This window comes from Mobula hypostoma, chromosome 7, assembly GCF_963921235.1.
Source record: "Mobula hypostoma chromosome 7, sMobHyp1.1, whole genome shotgun sequence".
Classification (NCBI taxonomy): domain Eukaryota; kingdom Metazoa; phylum Chordata; class Chondrichthyes; order Myliobatiformes; family Myliobatidae; genus Mobula; species Mobula hypostoma.
Genome location: NC_086103.1, coordinates 87,654,482 through 87,669,255, shown reverse-complemented (window position 1 = coordinate 87,669,255; position 14,774 = coordinate 87,654,482). Strand labels below are relative to the sequence as shown.

The 14,774-nt window shown below is 41.8% G+C and overlaps 1 protein-coding gene across 3 annotated transcripts in view; it reads left to right on the top strand.

The window, feature by feature from the left end:
- Window positions 1–8,303, top strand: part of LOC134349421 (serine/threonine-protein phosphatase 2A 55 kDa regulatory subunit B beta isoform) — a 405,433-nt gene extending 397,130 nt beyond the window's left edge. For all 3 annotated transcript variants that reach the window (XM_063053700.1, XM_063053698.1, XM_063053701.1), the window contains exon 9: window positions 1,348–8,303. In XM_063053700.1, coding sequence (XP_062909770.1) covers window positions 1,348–1,627 — 280 coding nt within the window. In that variant the 3' untranslated portion in view covers window positions 1,628–8,303. The remainder of the gene's footprint in view (window positions 1–1,347) is intronic.
- Window positions 8,304–14,774: the final 6,471 nt, after the last annotated feature.

Here is a 14,774-nt window from a genome sequence, read left to right as displayed (position 1 = left end):
GCCTTGCACAGTGACTCTGGCTTCCAGTTGGTGCGGGGGGGGGGGTGGCGGTGGCGGGGTGGTTCCAATGGGTTCACCCTTTACAGGTAAAATCACAGCTAGGAAATCTCAAGAAAATTGGGCCGTCCTGTTGGAAGCCCAGTGGTATCCACTGAAACAAAGCAGGGACAGGTAGCAAGGAAGAAGCTGTCACTCCCAACTTAACCCAGTACCAGGCCTCTGCTAGGATACATGGATATATCCTGGTATTAGTATAGGCGTCAGGGCGTGATTCTCAGCGAGGGAGAGAGATTAGGCAAGGCATCCAGCAATTTAACGAATATCATGAAAGAAAGGAAAAAGGCTCAGAGACAGAGTGCTTCAGAGAATTCTAGACTGGAGGTAGCTCTCTTATGTGTTGGTAAACAGGGGTCATCTTGCTAGGATAAAGGAACAGATAATTACCAATCATTTAAAAAATTGTGCTTTCACAATCCTCTGAGAAATCCACAAACACATTCCTTTCCCAGCATGTGCTATACAATTGACCTTCACCTCATAATCTACCCCATTGTGACCTTGCACCTTAGTGTCCACCTGAACTGCACTTATAATGTACCGTAACACTTTATTCTGCACTTTGTTATTGTTTTACCTTGTACTACCTCAGTGAACCATTGTAATGAATTAATGTGTATGGACAGTATGCAGGACAAGTTTTTCACTGTACCTTAGTACATGGCAATAATAAACCAAATTACCAATATGTAGCATTAATCTCAATCTGTTCTCCATCCTCATGCATTATCTCATCCTGTCCATCAGTCTCCTGCGTCCATTATCACAGATAGTCATCACTCTTTGCCTTTAATTATATCACTAATTTTAAATCTTCTTTCTCTTGGACTGGGTCCAAAACATCCACAAAAATGGAACAACAAGAATACTGAACTGTCCTTAAAGCAAAACCAGCAACAACACGGCACTTTAAAACTGGGTTTGTTGGAGGAATGTGGACTTGGCCTTTTGGATGTCACTGAAAAGAAAAGGGGTAGAGGCAGACATTTATGTGTGTGTGCAGAAGTCAAAGGATACAGCAAAGATTAGTAATATGTTATCAAGAGAAAATATTTATAGCGCTGAATACAATCAATAAAGGTTTCAATGCTGAATAAGTTTTTGAGAGTGTATCCTAAAAGATTATTTCCAATAGTTGATCCCATTTTATTTGGGGAATACTATTTATGACATAGCCAATCTGTCAGTAAGCAATTAGCTGGTGGTCACTGTGCCTTGGAGGAGGTTGAGGGGCTTTGGAAGAATGTTACGTTGCACAGTCTTATGACTGTATTTGTTCTTCCTCCACAGTGTGATCATGACTGGCTCATACAACAATTTCTTCAGGATGTTTGATCGCAATACAAAGCGCGATGTCACGCTGGAAGCATCACGTGAGAACAGCAAGCCCAGAGCAATCCTCAAACCCCGCAAAGTATGCATGGGGGGCAAGCGGAAGAAAGACGAAATTAGTGTCGACAGTTTGGACTTCAGTAAGAAGATTCTGCACACAGCATGGCACCCTTCAGAGAATATTATAGCAGTCGCTGCCACAAACAACCTCTATATATTCCAGGACAAAGTGAACTAGAACATTTGTCTGACTGGTCACCTTAACACTGCATATGATTAGACATCAAATTATTATTTTTCAAAGGAAAATCTGTCCTCTGGAAATTAACCCAAACAATAGCTTTGTCAGGTTGTCTGTCTTAATGAAGCTGTGGGGTGCCTTTTGTTGTGTGGATTCAGAGCTCCTTTGATGCATCCGTTCTAGAACAAATGGCTTCTGTTCGTAAGACACTGAATTTCCATCTACTCCTTCTGGCTTTTAAGGGTGTAAATATTCAACACTGTCTTGTATATTTTCCTTTATTTTCCTCATAGAACTGGGGGTAAAAGCTATGTTCTGTATTTTTTTCTCTTCAGCTGTCAATGCCTTGGATGTGCTTATCCAAATAACTTATTTGCACCAATTGACAGCTGCTTCCAGAGACCATCAAATCTTAAACCATATGTTTATATTTTTTTATTTTCCTTTCTCCATAAAATGCACCCTCCTGTTTCTACGCACTCTAGGATCAAGAGTAATTCCATGCACCCGCCAGTATCCTATAATGAATGAAGTTTAATGAATCAGGGAATTTTCAATCACAATTCCTTTAACTAAAGTCTCTCTTATTTGTGAATTGACCGGAAGAATTTTGTAGCTCAGTATACAAGAGAATGACATGTGTTGTTGAACAAGCGAACTAGAAAGCATTTAACTATATTAATGCCAATTTGAAAATATAGATTTTTAAAGCCCTGAGGCTCTCAAGGTTCTGTAGGTAGTGTTTTTCAAGTTTTACAACTCTTATGATGGGAGTAACTGCATATAATGACTGAACAAATTTTACTTTTAAATTGTATCCTATTTATGTCAGATCTCAAAATGTCTTTTTGCCCTCCCCCCAGCTTCCCAATGATGAAGAATTCAGTTCTGGTAATTGATTTCTTTATAATAAGATCATAAGACATAAGAGCAGAATTCGGTCATTCAATCCATCTGCTCAGCCATTCCATCATGGCTGATTCATTATCCTGCATTCTCCCCATGGCCTTTGACACCCTGACTAATCAAGAACCTATCAACCTCCACTCTAAATACGCCCAATGACCTAGTCTCCACAGCCATCTGTGGCAATGTATTCCACAGGTTTATTACCCTGGCAAGAGAAATTGCTCTTTATCACTGTTCAAAATGGCCGTCCTTCTATTCTGAGTCTGTGCCCTCTGGTCCTCGACTCACCTACTATAGGAAGAATCCTCCCTATATGCACTCTATCCAGACCTCTCAATATTCAGTAGGTTTCAATGAGATTACACCCCCCCCCCGCCACCGCCCCGGCACCATTCTTATAAACTCCAGTGAGTACTGGCCCAAAGCCATCCAGCTCCCCTCATACTGTATATTAACCCTTTCATTCCCAGGATCATTCTTGTGAACCTCCTCTGGACCCTCTCCAATGCCAGCACTTTCTTTCTTAGATAAGGGGTTCAGAACTTCTCACAATACTCCAAGTGCAGTCTGACCAATGTCTTATAAACCCTCAGCATTACATCCTTGCTCTTATATTCTAGACCTCTTGAAATGAATGCTAACATTGTATTTGCCTTCCTTAACACTGACTCAACCTACAACTTAACCTTTAGAGAATCCTGCACAAGGACTCCCAAATTCCTTTGCATCTCTGATTTTTGAAATTTCTCCCTGTTTAGAAAATAGTCTGCACCTTCATTCCTTCTACAGAAATTCATGCCCATACACTTCCCTACATATTCTACCTGCCACTTCCTTGCCCGCTATCCCAATTTGTCTAAGTCCTGCTGCAGAATCCCTCCTTCCTCAATACTACCTGTCCCTCCACCTATCTTCATATCACCCACAAACTTAGCCACAAAGCCATCAATTCCACCATCCAGATTATTGACATGTACAGGGAAAAGAAGTGGTCCCAACACCAACCCCTATGGAACACAACTAGTCATTGGCAGCTAAGCAGAAAAAGCCCCCTATATTCCCACTCTTTGCCTCCTGCCAATCAGCCAGTCTTTTATTCATGCTGGTATCTTTCCTGTAATACCATGGGCTCTTATCTTGCTAAGTAGCCTCATGTGCATTACTTTGTCAAAGGCCTTCTGAAAATCCAAGTAGGCAACATCCACTGATTCTCCTTTGTCTATCCTACTTGTTATTTTCTCAAAGTATTCCAACAAATTTGTCAGGCAAGATTTCCGCTTAAGGAAACCATACTGACTTTAGCTTATCTTATCATGTGACTCCAAGTACTCTGAAACCTCATCCTTAATAATGGACTATAACATATTCCCAACCACTGGAGTCAAGCTAACTGACCTATCATTTCTTTCCTTTTCCTTCCCTCCCTTCTTAAAGAGTGGAGTGACACTTGTAATTTTCCAGTCTTCCGGAATGATTCCAGAATCTAATGATTCTTGAAAGACCATTACTAATGCCTCCACAATCTCTTCAGCTACCTCTTTCAGACATTGTAATGTCTTCTGTTAATATTATTCTGGCAGTTTGCACAGATTCCTCAGTTTAATACTTGTACAGCCAGACATAGAATGTGGAGTTTCTGTTTCTAGTATTTAAAACCAGCGGTATTCATTTACACCAGAATACTGTAAAACTACACTGTCCTCTCTGTATTGTTGGAAGGTTTAACTAAGTATGCAAGTTTTTTTATATTTATGACTATTCCCCAGACTTTTACTTGTCCCTAAGTTTTGCTATGCTGATTGAAGCTTAAAGGAGGTTTGGTGCTTTCACTATGTAGCTGAGTGGGTTAAGGGAGTGGGCAATGTAATAGTACATATCAAGTTTCTCGGTTTGTATTGATCTCATCCACGCTCACAGGTAAGTTATTGTCCTTCCTACAACCCCAGCTGCTGGGTTAGGGAAGGAGCAAAAAGAAATCAGAAAAAGCTTGCGATCAATGCACAGTAGCCCCGAGTAGAAACTAGTCTTGTAGTAATGGACCGGTGGATGGGTACTGAGAGCAGGATCAGAATTTAAAGAGCTTGGGTTCCATCACAAAGAATTCATCAAGGAACTGGAAGTGTCTGCCATCCTTAGAACCATGCAACAGAGAAAGTAAACAACACATTCAAGAGAGGGAGAAACCATTATTCTTGAAATGAATTATATAATATTATTACCAAAATCCTAAGATCTCAAGAATTAATTTCTTTTAATTAAGTTCGGCAGAAGAAAAATTAATATTTGAAATTTGTCTTAACATTTTGAATGATGTGCTTATAATAGTATCGCAAATTAGATTTGTTGTTCCGCAAACATTGTTGGAATGTTTTGTTTTAAAAAGTGACTTCATTAAATTCTGCAACACACCATCAACTACTGTAAAAAGTAAGCTTATCAATTCTTAATCCAATGAGATAATTTTTTCAAGTAGTAGTTGCACAAAATTTTCTTAGATTTAGACTGAACTCTACCCTTCAATGCCCAGAGTATGAAGTGGACTTGAGAATCATATTGACTATTTCCTGTTGAATTGGGAATGACTTCATTCTTTACAATTTTCTATTCTAATGTGCCTGTAATACTAATTACCACATATAACATGGTTGATCTGGTCTGTAGTGATTTATCATTTATAACATAACTAAACTGGTCAGAGTCAATATCTCCCAAATAATAGGCACTCGCTGAAATTTTGTTAAGCTCTCATTAGACATGTTACAGATGATTACTCAACCACAGGGTTTGAAGTTAAACGTAATTCATATATGTGCAGCAGTCACTGAAACATTGATTCCACTGTCTCAGAGCTTAGCTCCTCATCCTCATTCTTTGTTGCGTTGCACTTAGAACCGTGATGGTAGTGTCTCACTTCACCTCATTAGACCTTCCAGCAGTGATCATTGAATAACTATCTAAGATGGGAATCTGGATGATACAGTATTTATTTTACCAGTACATATTCAATGGCACTAAGGCCAGTTGAAAAATGAGGAACAGTTCTTGACTCATGAACTCTGATTAGAGTAACTGATTTGTATCAATGGGGTAGCAGAAAGCCCTTGCCCTTTAAGTAAAAAACAGAATGAGTTTTTCACCTGATTATCTGGAAATTAGATCTCATTAAGCTGCTTATTTTAGGAGATCCCAGTTGAAGATGTATGGCCCACAGAGTGAAAGTGATAGCATCGTTTTCCAATCACTTTACATCAATCCTGAATGCGGATGGGCATTACCCATTATGGCCCTGTCTGCCCAACTGAGACAATGCCAAGGTTGGATATGAATTTGACTGCGGACTTCCCCACCCTATATTATTTTTGTAGAATTACGGTGGAAATTAGATCATGTTATACTAAGATATTGATGTCCATCAATGGGCATATAAGGTCTTGTGGCTCTTGTCCAGACTGAGTCTCATCCTCAGTTGATTATACTTTGGTACCTGAATTGCATTGCCAATTGCGCTAGGCCCTGATCAAGAAATATACGATGAGATTCCCATCCACACATTGCCCTTTGTCCCAATGCTAACCTCGTCTCAGGCCCCAATACCAATAATATGTAATTGAGATAGATGGGGCTTGCAGAGTACAGCTCCTCTCTTTCATTGCATGGCCCATCACCAAATCATCCTTCTCCCCTTTCCATCCATCCCCTTCCCCAAACTCACCCTCTTACCTGATCAGTAATCCGACCATGGCCATACCGTAAACCCAATTAGAGTTTCAACATATTGTTCCTTGAGTGAAACTTTCATGCCAGATCTAGCCATCATTGTGTAGACCTGATTCACTCAAGAAAATGTAGGCTTGTATTGATTTTGATATTTATGTGTTTTCACATGATCTAGGCCACAGTAGTTTGCCGTGCCAAGCTGTGATTGCGATACAGTAAAAAGCTTTGCTGTGCGCCACCCGGACAGATCTTTCCATATATGAAGTACTTTGAGCTATTTGGAATGCAGAATATAGTGCTACAGTTACAGAGTAAGTGCAGTCCAGGCAGGCAAATAAAGTTCAAAGGCATCTTTAACTGTATGAGAGGTCTATTCAAAGTCTGATAACACCTGTTCAGAAGCTGCCCTTGAGCTTGGTGATGTGTACTCTCAAGGTTTTGTATTTTCTGCCCAACGGGAGAGGGGAGAAGAAAGGATGACCAAGGTTGGAGGATCTTGGATAATGTTGGCTGCTTTCCTGAGCCAGCATTGCCAGCGACCCGTGTTCATTTCCCGCTGTTGCCTGAAAGGAGTTTCTACATTCTCCCCATGACCTCCAGGTGCTCTGGTTTCCTCCCACAGTCCAAAGACATACTGGTTGGTAAGTTAATTGGTTATTGTGTAAATTGTCCCATGGATTAAATCAGTGGATTGCTGCACAACACAGCACGAAGGGCCAACAAAGCCTATTCCACACTGTCTCCCAGTAGATAAATAGAAGTGTTAGTCAAACCAGCGGAGGAGAGGATGGACTGGGGTGTGTTCACAACTCCGTGTTTTCATATGATCTTGGCTACAGTAGTCTGCCGTGCCAAGCTGTGATACATCCATGCTGCCAATCATCTCTTGTCAAGTTTTAATCCCTCTTCAGCCCTTTTCACTACCTCTTCTCTTTAAAACAATTACCTGTTTTACTTCCATTATCAGTTGTCACTTGACTTTGCTCCCGATACTAAATCGTTAATTGGTGGGATATTCTTTATGTACCAATGGTTTTCAAGAATAAATCTCTCAAATTCACTTTTTATTCTATTCGGCTTCTAACCAATTGGAAATAATATTCACCATTCACCTATTTTTTTTCCAAAAGACCAGTTTTCTTGTATATGATCTGCTGGTGAAATCTATTTTCCAAGAAACAGATGAGAAATACTTTTGAAGCTGACCATTGGCTTTGTTAGGGCACCAACATTAGTGCGCTTGCGTGGTGCTGCATAACTTTGACAGAAGCCAAATGTTTAACCAATTTATTTTAAATAAGTCAGACCAACTCCATTTAAACTTTGAAAATGTGGTTTGAAGACTTAAAGCAACTGTTCTCTACTCTGACCAGAAGTTCCTTTGGAAATTATTGTACCAAAGGACTGGTTCAAGCTCAGACTAACTTCAGTAGGTACTTTCATGGATCCCAAAACAGAAAATCTCTATTTCAGGGACCACTTTAAAAGGACACTGTGTGCATGTTTTTCCAGTGATGGCTTAACAAATTCCAGAACCAAAATTCAAGGCACCTGCCTACCTGCTACCTAATCAATGGGAAAGATGCCAGAGTTGGTGTTTGATGCCATATACTTGTTTCCATACTTGTATGTTTAAAAGAATGAGGGGTTGGTGGGAGAACTGGACAATTTCAGTATTTTCTTTTAAAAAACTCAAGTGAATTTGCAGTAAATTATTCTCTTCTGTATTACAATGTTTTTTATTGCATGCTAATTGCCATGCCCTTTTTTGATGGGGAAGTTGGTGGGGGGAGGGATGGGAGAAGAGATGGGGAAATGGGGAGGGTTGTCATGGATGTGACTAAAGTACTGCTCTGAGCTTTAGGACATGCTGTGGCTGTTTCGTGTTAGGGGTTTGACCACCTGATACAAGTGCTTTATATATTGGGAAGGGAAAGGGCAGGTGAGATTGGCTCTTTATTGTATGGGTCAAACAATTCAGCTGATGTACCTTCGTCCTTGTTACTGTCTGCTTTTTTTCTTAATGAATAAACTGCAGCTAAGTCTGCTTCGATAAAGTGCAAGAGTTTCAGTTTTTTTTTCAAGTGATGGGGCTTTATCTTGATTCATCTGTGGCCATCAGAGAAAGAAGCACATTTGCACATCCCGTTCTAGATTCTCATTGCAGCATGAAGAACTGTACGATTGAGTACTGGGGGGTTGCCAACTCCGTTTACACATATTCATCACATGACTGTGTGCTTCCCAATCACCTCCTTCCATTCCCATCACTGGTCACCCAACTCATTCACCATGGATGTCCACTGAAATCTCAGTGTTACCCAATCCTGTGATGCTTTAACATCAGTCAAATAAAAACTCTTCCCAAAGCCACTTTTATTGTGTTTAAATACAAAAAGGTTTTAAGTCCATTTCTACTGATGCTATAATTCTTTCCGTTGCAGTGGCCTGAGAAATTACCCACTATAAAATCTCACCAGCTGTTTCCCATTTTGAAAATGTTACTGCATTTATTTCATTGGTTGTAAAGTGATTTGGAGAGATCTTCGGGCTTTAAATGGGGCCCTGTATGTCCTTTCCCCTCTCCCACCTTATTCCATCTGCCCAATATCCCTCCCTTACATGGTTCCAATTCCCACCTTCCGTACTTATCAGATATCATCATCTGCAGCCCTTCATTGTCTCTTCGAATTATCAAAAGGAAGCAGTCTGTACAAAAACTACCTTTCAGTCCGGCCCACATACAAGATTTAATAAGCAGAACTTCGTGGCAGTTTTCTCTGGATTGGACAATTGGCCTCAGGTAGTGCGTAAAAAGAGCTAGCTTTCAATTAGGATGGGCGATCGAGGTTTTAAAGACAGAGCTTCGTGGCAGTTACCCTGAGTTGAGGAGCGACCAGTCAGCAAGAGGGATTCATTAGAAAGGGCCTATAAAACTAGCAGAGGTGCAAACAGAGCCGCCATTATTTTGGAGCGTGCCATTTTTTAGAGTGGTTTTGGCTCATCAGGCTTAAGTGAGGTAAAGTATCATAAGTTAGTCTCTTTCTGTTCTTATTTGTTCATTCCTTGTACGAGGAGTGATTGATAAGTTCATGGCCTGGGGAAGAAGGAGTTGATTTTAGAAAACCTAGCACATTTATTTTTCCTACATTTACACACTTAGTCTAGCGGTTATGGAGCATACGGATCCCTTCTTTGTAGAAGTCGGCGTCTTGGACCTCTAGAAGTGGTTCACAGCAGGGTTGATTGATAAGTTCGTAGCAGGCAACTGCAGGAAACATAAAGTTGTGGTGGTAGGGGATTTTAATTTTCTGCATATTGATTGGGACTCCCATGCTGTTAGGGGTCTAGATGGTTTAGAGTTTGTAAAATCTGCTCAGGAAAGTTTTCTAAATCAATATATAGAGGTACCAACTAGAGGGGATGCAATATTGGATCTCCCATTAGGCAACGAGTTAGGACAAGTGATAGAAGTGTGTGTAGGGGAGCACTTTGGTTCCAGTGATCATAACACCATTAGTTTCAACTTGTTCATGGACAAGGATAGATCTGGTCCTAGGGTTGAGGTTCTGAACTGGAAGAAGGCCAAATTTGAAGAAATGAGAAAGGATCTAAAAAGCGTGAATTGGGACAGGTTGTTCTCTGGCAAAGATGTGATCGGTAGGTGGGAAGCCTTCAAAGGAGAAATTTTGAGAGTGCAGAGCTTGTATGTTCCTGTCAGGATTAAAGACAAAGTGAACAGGAATAAGGAACCTTGGTTCTCAAGGGATATTGCAACTCTGATAAAGAAGAAGAGAGAGTTGTATGACATGTATAGGTAACTGGGAGTAAATAAGGTGCTTGAGGAGTATAAAAAGTACAAGAAAATACTTAAGAAGGAAATCAGGAGGGCTGAAAGAAGACATGAGGTTGCCTTGGCAGTCAAAGTGAAGGATAATCCAAAGAGCTTTTACAAGTATATTAAGAGCAAAAGGATTGTAAGGGATAAAATTGGCCCTCTTGAAGATCAGAGTGGTCGGCTATGTGCGGAACCAAAAGAAATGGGGGAGATCTTAAATAGGTTTATTTGCGTCTATATTTACTAAGGAAACTGGCATGAAGTCTATGGAATTAAGGGAAACAAGTAGTGAGATCATGGAAACTGTACAGATCGAAAAGGAGGAGGTCCTTGCTGTCTTGAGGAAAATTAAAGTGGATAAATCCCCGGGACCTGACAGGGTATTCCCTCGAACCTTGAAAGAGACGAGTGTTGAAATTGCAGGGGTCCTGGCAGATATATTTAAAATATCAGTGTCTACAGGTGAGGTGCCGAAGGATTGGAGAATGGCTCATGTTGTTCCGTTGTTTAAAAAAGGATCGAAAAGTAATCCAGGAAATTATAGGCCAGTAAGTTTAACATCGGTAGTAGGTAAGTTATTGGAGGGAGTACTAAGAGACAGAATCTACAAGCATTTGGATAGACAGGGACTTATTAGGGAGAGTCAACATGGCTTTGTGCATGGTAGGTCATGTTTGACCAATTTATTGGAGTTTTTCGAGGAGGTTACCAGGAAAGTGGATGAAGGGAAGGCAGTGGATATTGTCTACATGGACTTCAGTAAGGCCTTTGACAAAATCCCGCATGGGATGTTAGTTAGGAAAATTCAGTTGCTAGGTATACATGGAGAGGTGGTAAATTGGATTAGACATTGGCTCAATGGAAGAAGCCAAAGAGTGGTAGCAGAGAGTTGCTTCCCAGAGTGGAGGCCTGTGACTAGTGGTGTGCCACAGGGATCAGTGCTGGGTCCATTGTTATTTGTCACCTATATCAATGATCTGGATGATAATGTGGTAAATTGGATCAGCAAATTTGCTGATGATACAAAGATTGGAGGTGTAGTACACAGTGAGGAAGGTTTTCAAAGCCTGCAGAGGGACTTGGCCCAGCTGGAAAAATGGGCTGAATAATGGCAGATGGAGTTTAATACAGACAAGTGTGAGGTATTGCACTTTGGAAGGACAAACCAAGGTAGAACATACAGGGCAAACGGTAAGGCACTGAGGAGTGCAGTAGAACAGCGGGATCTGGGAATACAGATACAAAGTTCCCCAAAAGTGGCGTCACAGGTAGATAGGGTCGTAAAGAGAGCTTTTGGTACATTGGCCTTTATTAATCAAAGTATTGAGTATAAGAGCTGAAATGTTATGATGAGGTTGTATAAGGTATTGGTGAGGCCGAATCTGGAGTATTGTGTTCAGTTTTGGTCACCAAATTACAGGAAGGATATAAATAAGGTTGAAAGAGTGCAGAGAAGGTTTACAAGGATGTTCCCGGGACTTGAGAAACTCAGTTACAGAGAAAGGTTGAATAGGTTAGGACTTTATTCCCTGGAGCGTAGAAGAATGAGGGGAGATTTGACTGAGGTATATAAAATTATGATGAGTATAGATAGAGTGAATGCAAGCAGGCTTTTTCCACTGAGGCAAGGGGAGAAAAAAACAAGAGGACATGGGTTAAGGGTGAGGGGGGAAAAGTTTAAAGGGAACATTACTGGGGGGGGGGGGATTCTTCACACAGAGAGTGGTGGGAGTATGGAATGAGCTGCCAGACGAGGTGGTAAATGCGGGTTCTTTTTTAACATTTAAGAATAAATTGGACAGCTACATGGATGGGAGGTGTATGGAGGGATATGGTCCGTGCGCAGGTCAGTGGGACTAGGCAGAACATGGTTTGGCACAGCCAAGAAGGGCCAAAAGGCCTGTTTCTGTGCTGTAGTTTTTCTATGGTTTCTATGGTTTTTAAGGTAAAAAGAGATGAGTTATTAACTTCAAACTTTCTGCATTTTCACTCAGAGTTGAAATGCATGTGCATGTAACAAGAGCTGTATAATTCATCTCCTTCTACCTTAGGCCATGAACTTATCAGTCACCCTTGCTGTGGACCACCTGGAGGTCCAAGATGCTCTCATTACATGCACGTGCAGTTCAACTCTTTGGGTGATAATGCAGAAAGTTTGAAGTTAATAACTCATCTCCTTCTACCTCAGGCCATGAACTTATCAATCACCCCTGCTGTGGACCACTTCTACAAAGAAGGGATCGGTATGCTCCACATCCGCTAGACTAAGTGTGTAAATGTAGGAGGGGACTATGTTGATAAATAAATGTGCTAGGTTTTCTAAAATTGACTCCTTCTACCTTAGGCCACGAACTTATCAATCACCCTTCGTAGTAGTTTAGTGAGCATGATGCCAGAGGCAGTATTTTGTACTCTGCATGGGATGTGGGAAATCTGGGAGACCTCCAGTCTACCAGAGTACCACATCTACACCAGATGCACTGAGCTGCAGCTCCCCAGAGAATGTATTAGGGAACTGGAGTTGCAGTTTGATTACCTTCGACTCATACAGGAGAACAAGGAGTTGATAGAAGAAGTCAGCTCTAGATTGCAGGAGCAACATGCACAAAATGCCGGAGGAACTCAACAGGCCAGGCAGCATCTATGGGGAAAAGTGTACAGTCGACATTTCGGGCCGAGACCCTTCGGCAGGAGTCCGGTGATTGAAAGCGTGGATCCAGTGGACAGTGAAGTAGCATACAGGTGCATTACAGCTGACGGAGAGGGAATCCTAGAGTTGCGGAAGTGAGTGGGATAGAGACACCAGGTACCTCTTCATGGCAGAAAGCGTGGTGCGTAGAACTCGGTGGGAGAAGCAGTCAATGGAATGTGAGTACCTGGGGTCCTCTGAGGGGCTAAATCGAGCAACTTGAAAGCGAATCTGGAAACCTGTGGTATAAGCTGGTGGTGAAGGCATGTTCCCAGAAAGGATACCTGGCTGTAGTAGCGGGTCTAGGTGAGTACGTGGTCAAAGAGTTGGAGAGCAGCAGGGATCACAGCAGGGGAACAGTGAGAGAGAGTTTTACTGAACTCCCATCGAAGGGAAGATTTGAACTTCTTCAGGGTAGGCATCCCTGGAAGAGACTTCGCAGAACCAAACTACAAACAAGAGAAAATCTGCAGATGCTGGAAATGCCAGCAATGCAAACTAAATGACACTAGACACCAGACACTAGAATACTACCACACAGTACAGGCCCTTCGGCCCTCAAAGTTGTGCCAGTCCATATATTCCTTAAAAAAAAGTACTAAACCCACACTACCCCGTAACCCTCTATTTTTCTTTCATCCATGTGCCTGTCCAGGAGGCTCTTAAATACCCCTAATGTTTTAGCCTCCACCACCACCCCTGGCAAGTCATTCCAGGCACCACAACCCTCTATGTAAAAAACTTACCCCTGATGTCTCCCCTAAACTTCCCTCCCTTAACTTTGTACATATGCCCTCTGGTGTTTGCTATTCGTACCCTGCGGAGCAGGTACTGGCTATCCACCCTATCTATGCCTTTCATAATCTTGTAGACCTCTGTATCAAGTCCCCTCACATCCTTCTATGCTTCAAAGAAAAAAGTCCCAGCTCTGCTAACCTTGCCTCATAAGACTTGTTTTCCAATCCAGGCAACATCATGGTAAATCTCCTCTGCACCCTCTCCATAGCTTCCACATTTTTCCTATAATGAGGTGACCAGAACTGAACACAATACTCTAAGTGGGGTCTCACCAGTGATTTGTAGAGTTGCAACATGACCTCTCTACTCTTGAACTCAATCTCCCTATTAATAAAGCCTAGCATCCTATAAGCCTTCTTAACTATCCTATCAACCTGTGCAGCAACCTTGAGGGATGTATGGATTTGAACCCCAAGGTCTCTCTGTTTATCCACACTCTTAAGTAACCAACCATTACTCAGCCTTCTGGTTTGTCCTTCCAAAATGCATCACCTCACACTTATCCAGATTGAACTCCATCTGCCACCTTTCTGTCCAACTCTGCATCCTGACTATATTCCCTTGTAACCTTCGACAACCTACAGCTCCATGCACAACTCCTCCAATCTTCGTGTCATCCGTAAACTTACTCACCCATCCTTCCGCCTCTTCATCCAGGTCATTTATAAAAATCACAAAGAGCAGGGTTCCCAGGACAGATCCTTGCAGCACTCCACTATTCACCGACCTCCAGGCAGAATACTTTCCTTCCACTACTACCCTCTGCTTTCTTCCTTTAAGCCATTTTTTTTATCCGAACAGCCAAGGTTCCACTGATCCCATGCCTCATGACTTTCTGGATGAGTCTCTCATGGGGGACCTTGTCAAATGCCTTGCTAAAATCCATGTAGACCACATCTACCACCCTACCCTCATCAATTTCTTTTGTCACCTCTACAAAAAACTCAATTAGGCTCGTGAGGCATGACCTTCCCTTCAAAATGCTGGAAGAACTCAGCAGGCCAGGCAACACCTATGGAAAAAAAGTACAGTCAATATTTCAGGCCAATTTTTCTCTTGTTCCAAGATTGCAGGAGATAGGTAACTGGGTGACTGTCAGGAAAAGGAGGGGAAATGCACAGCCAGTGCAGAGTACACCTGTGGCTGCTCCCCTCCATAATAAGTATACAACCTTAGATACTATTGAGGGGGAC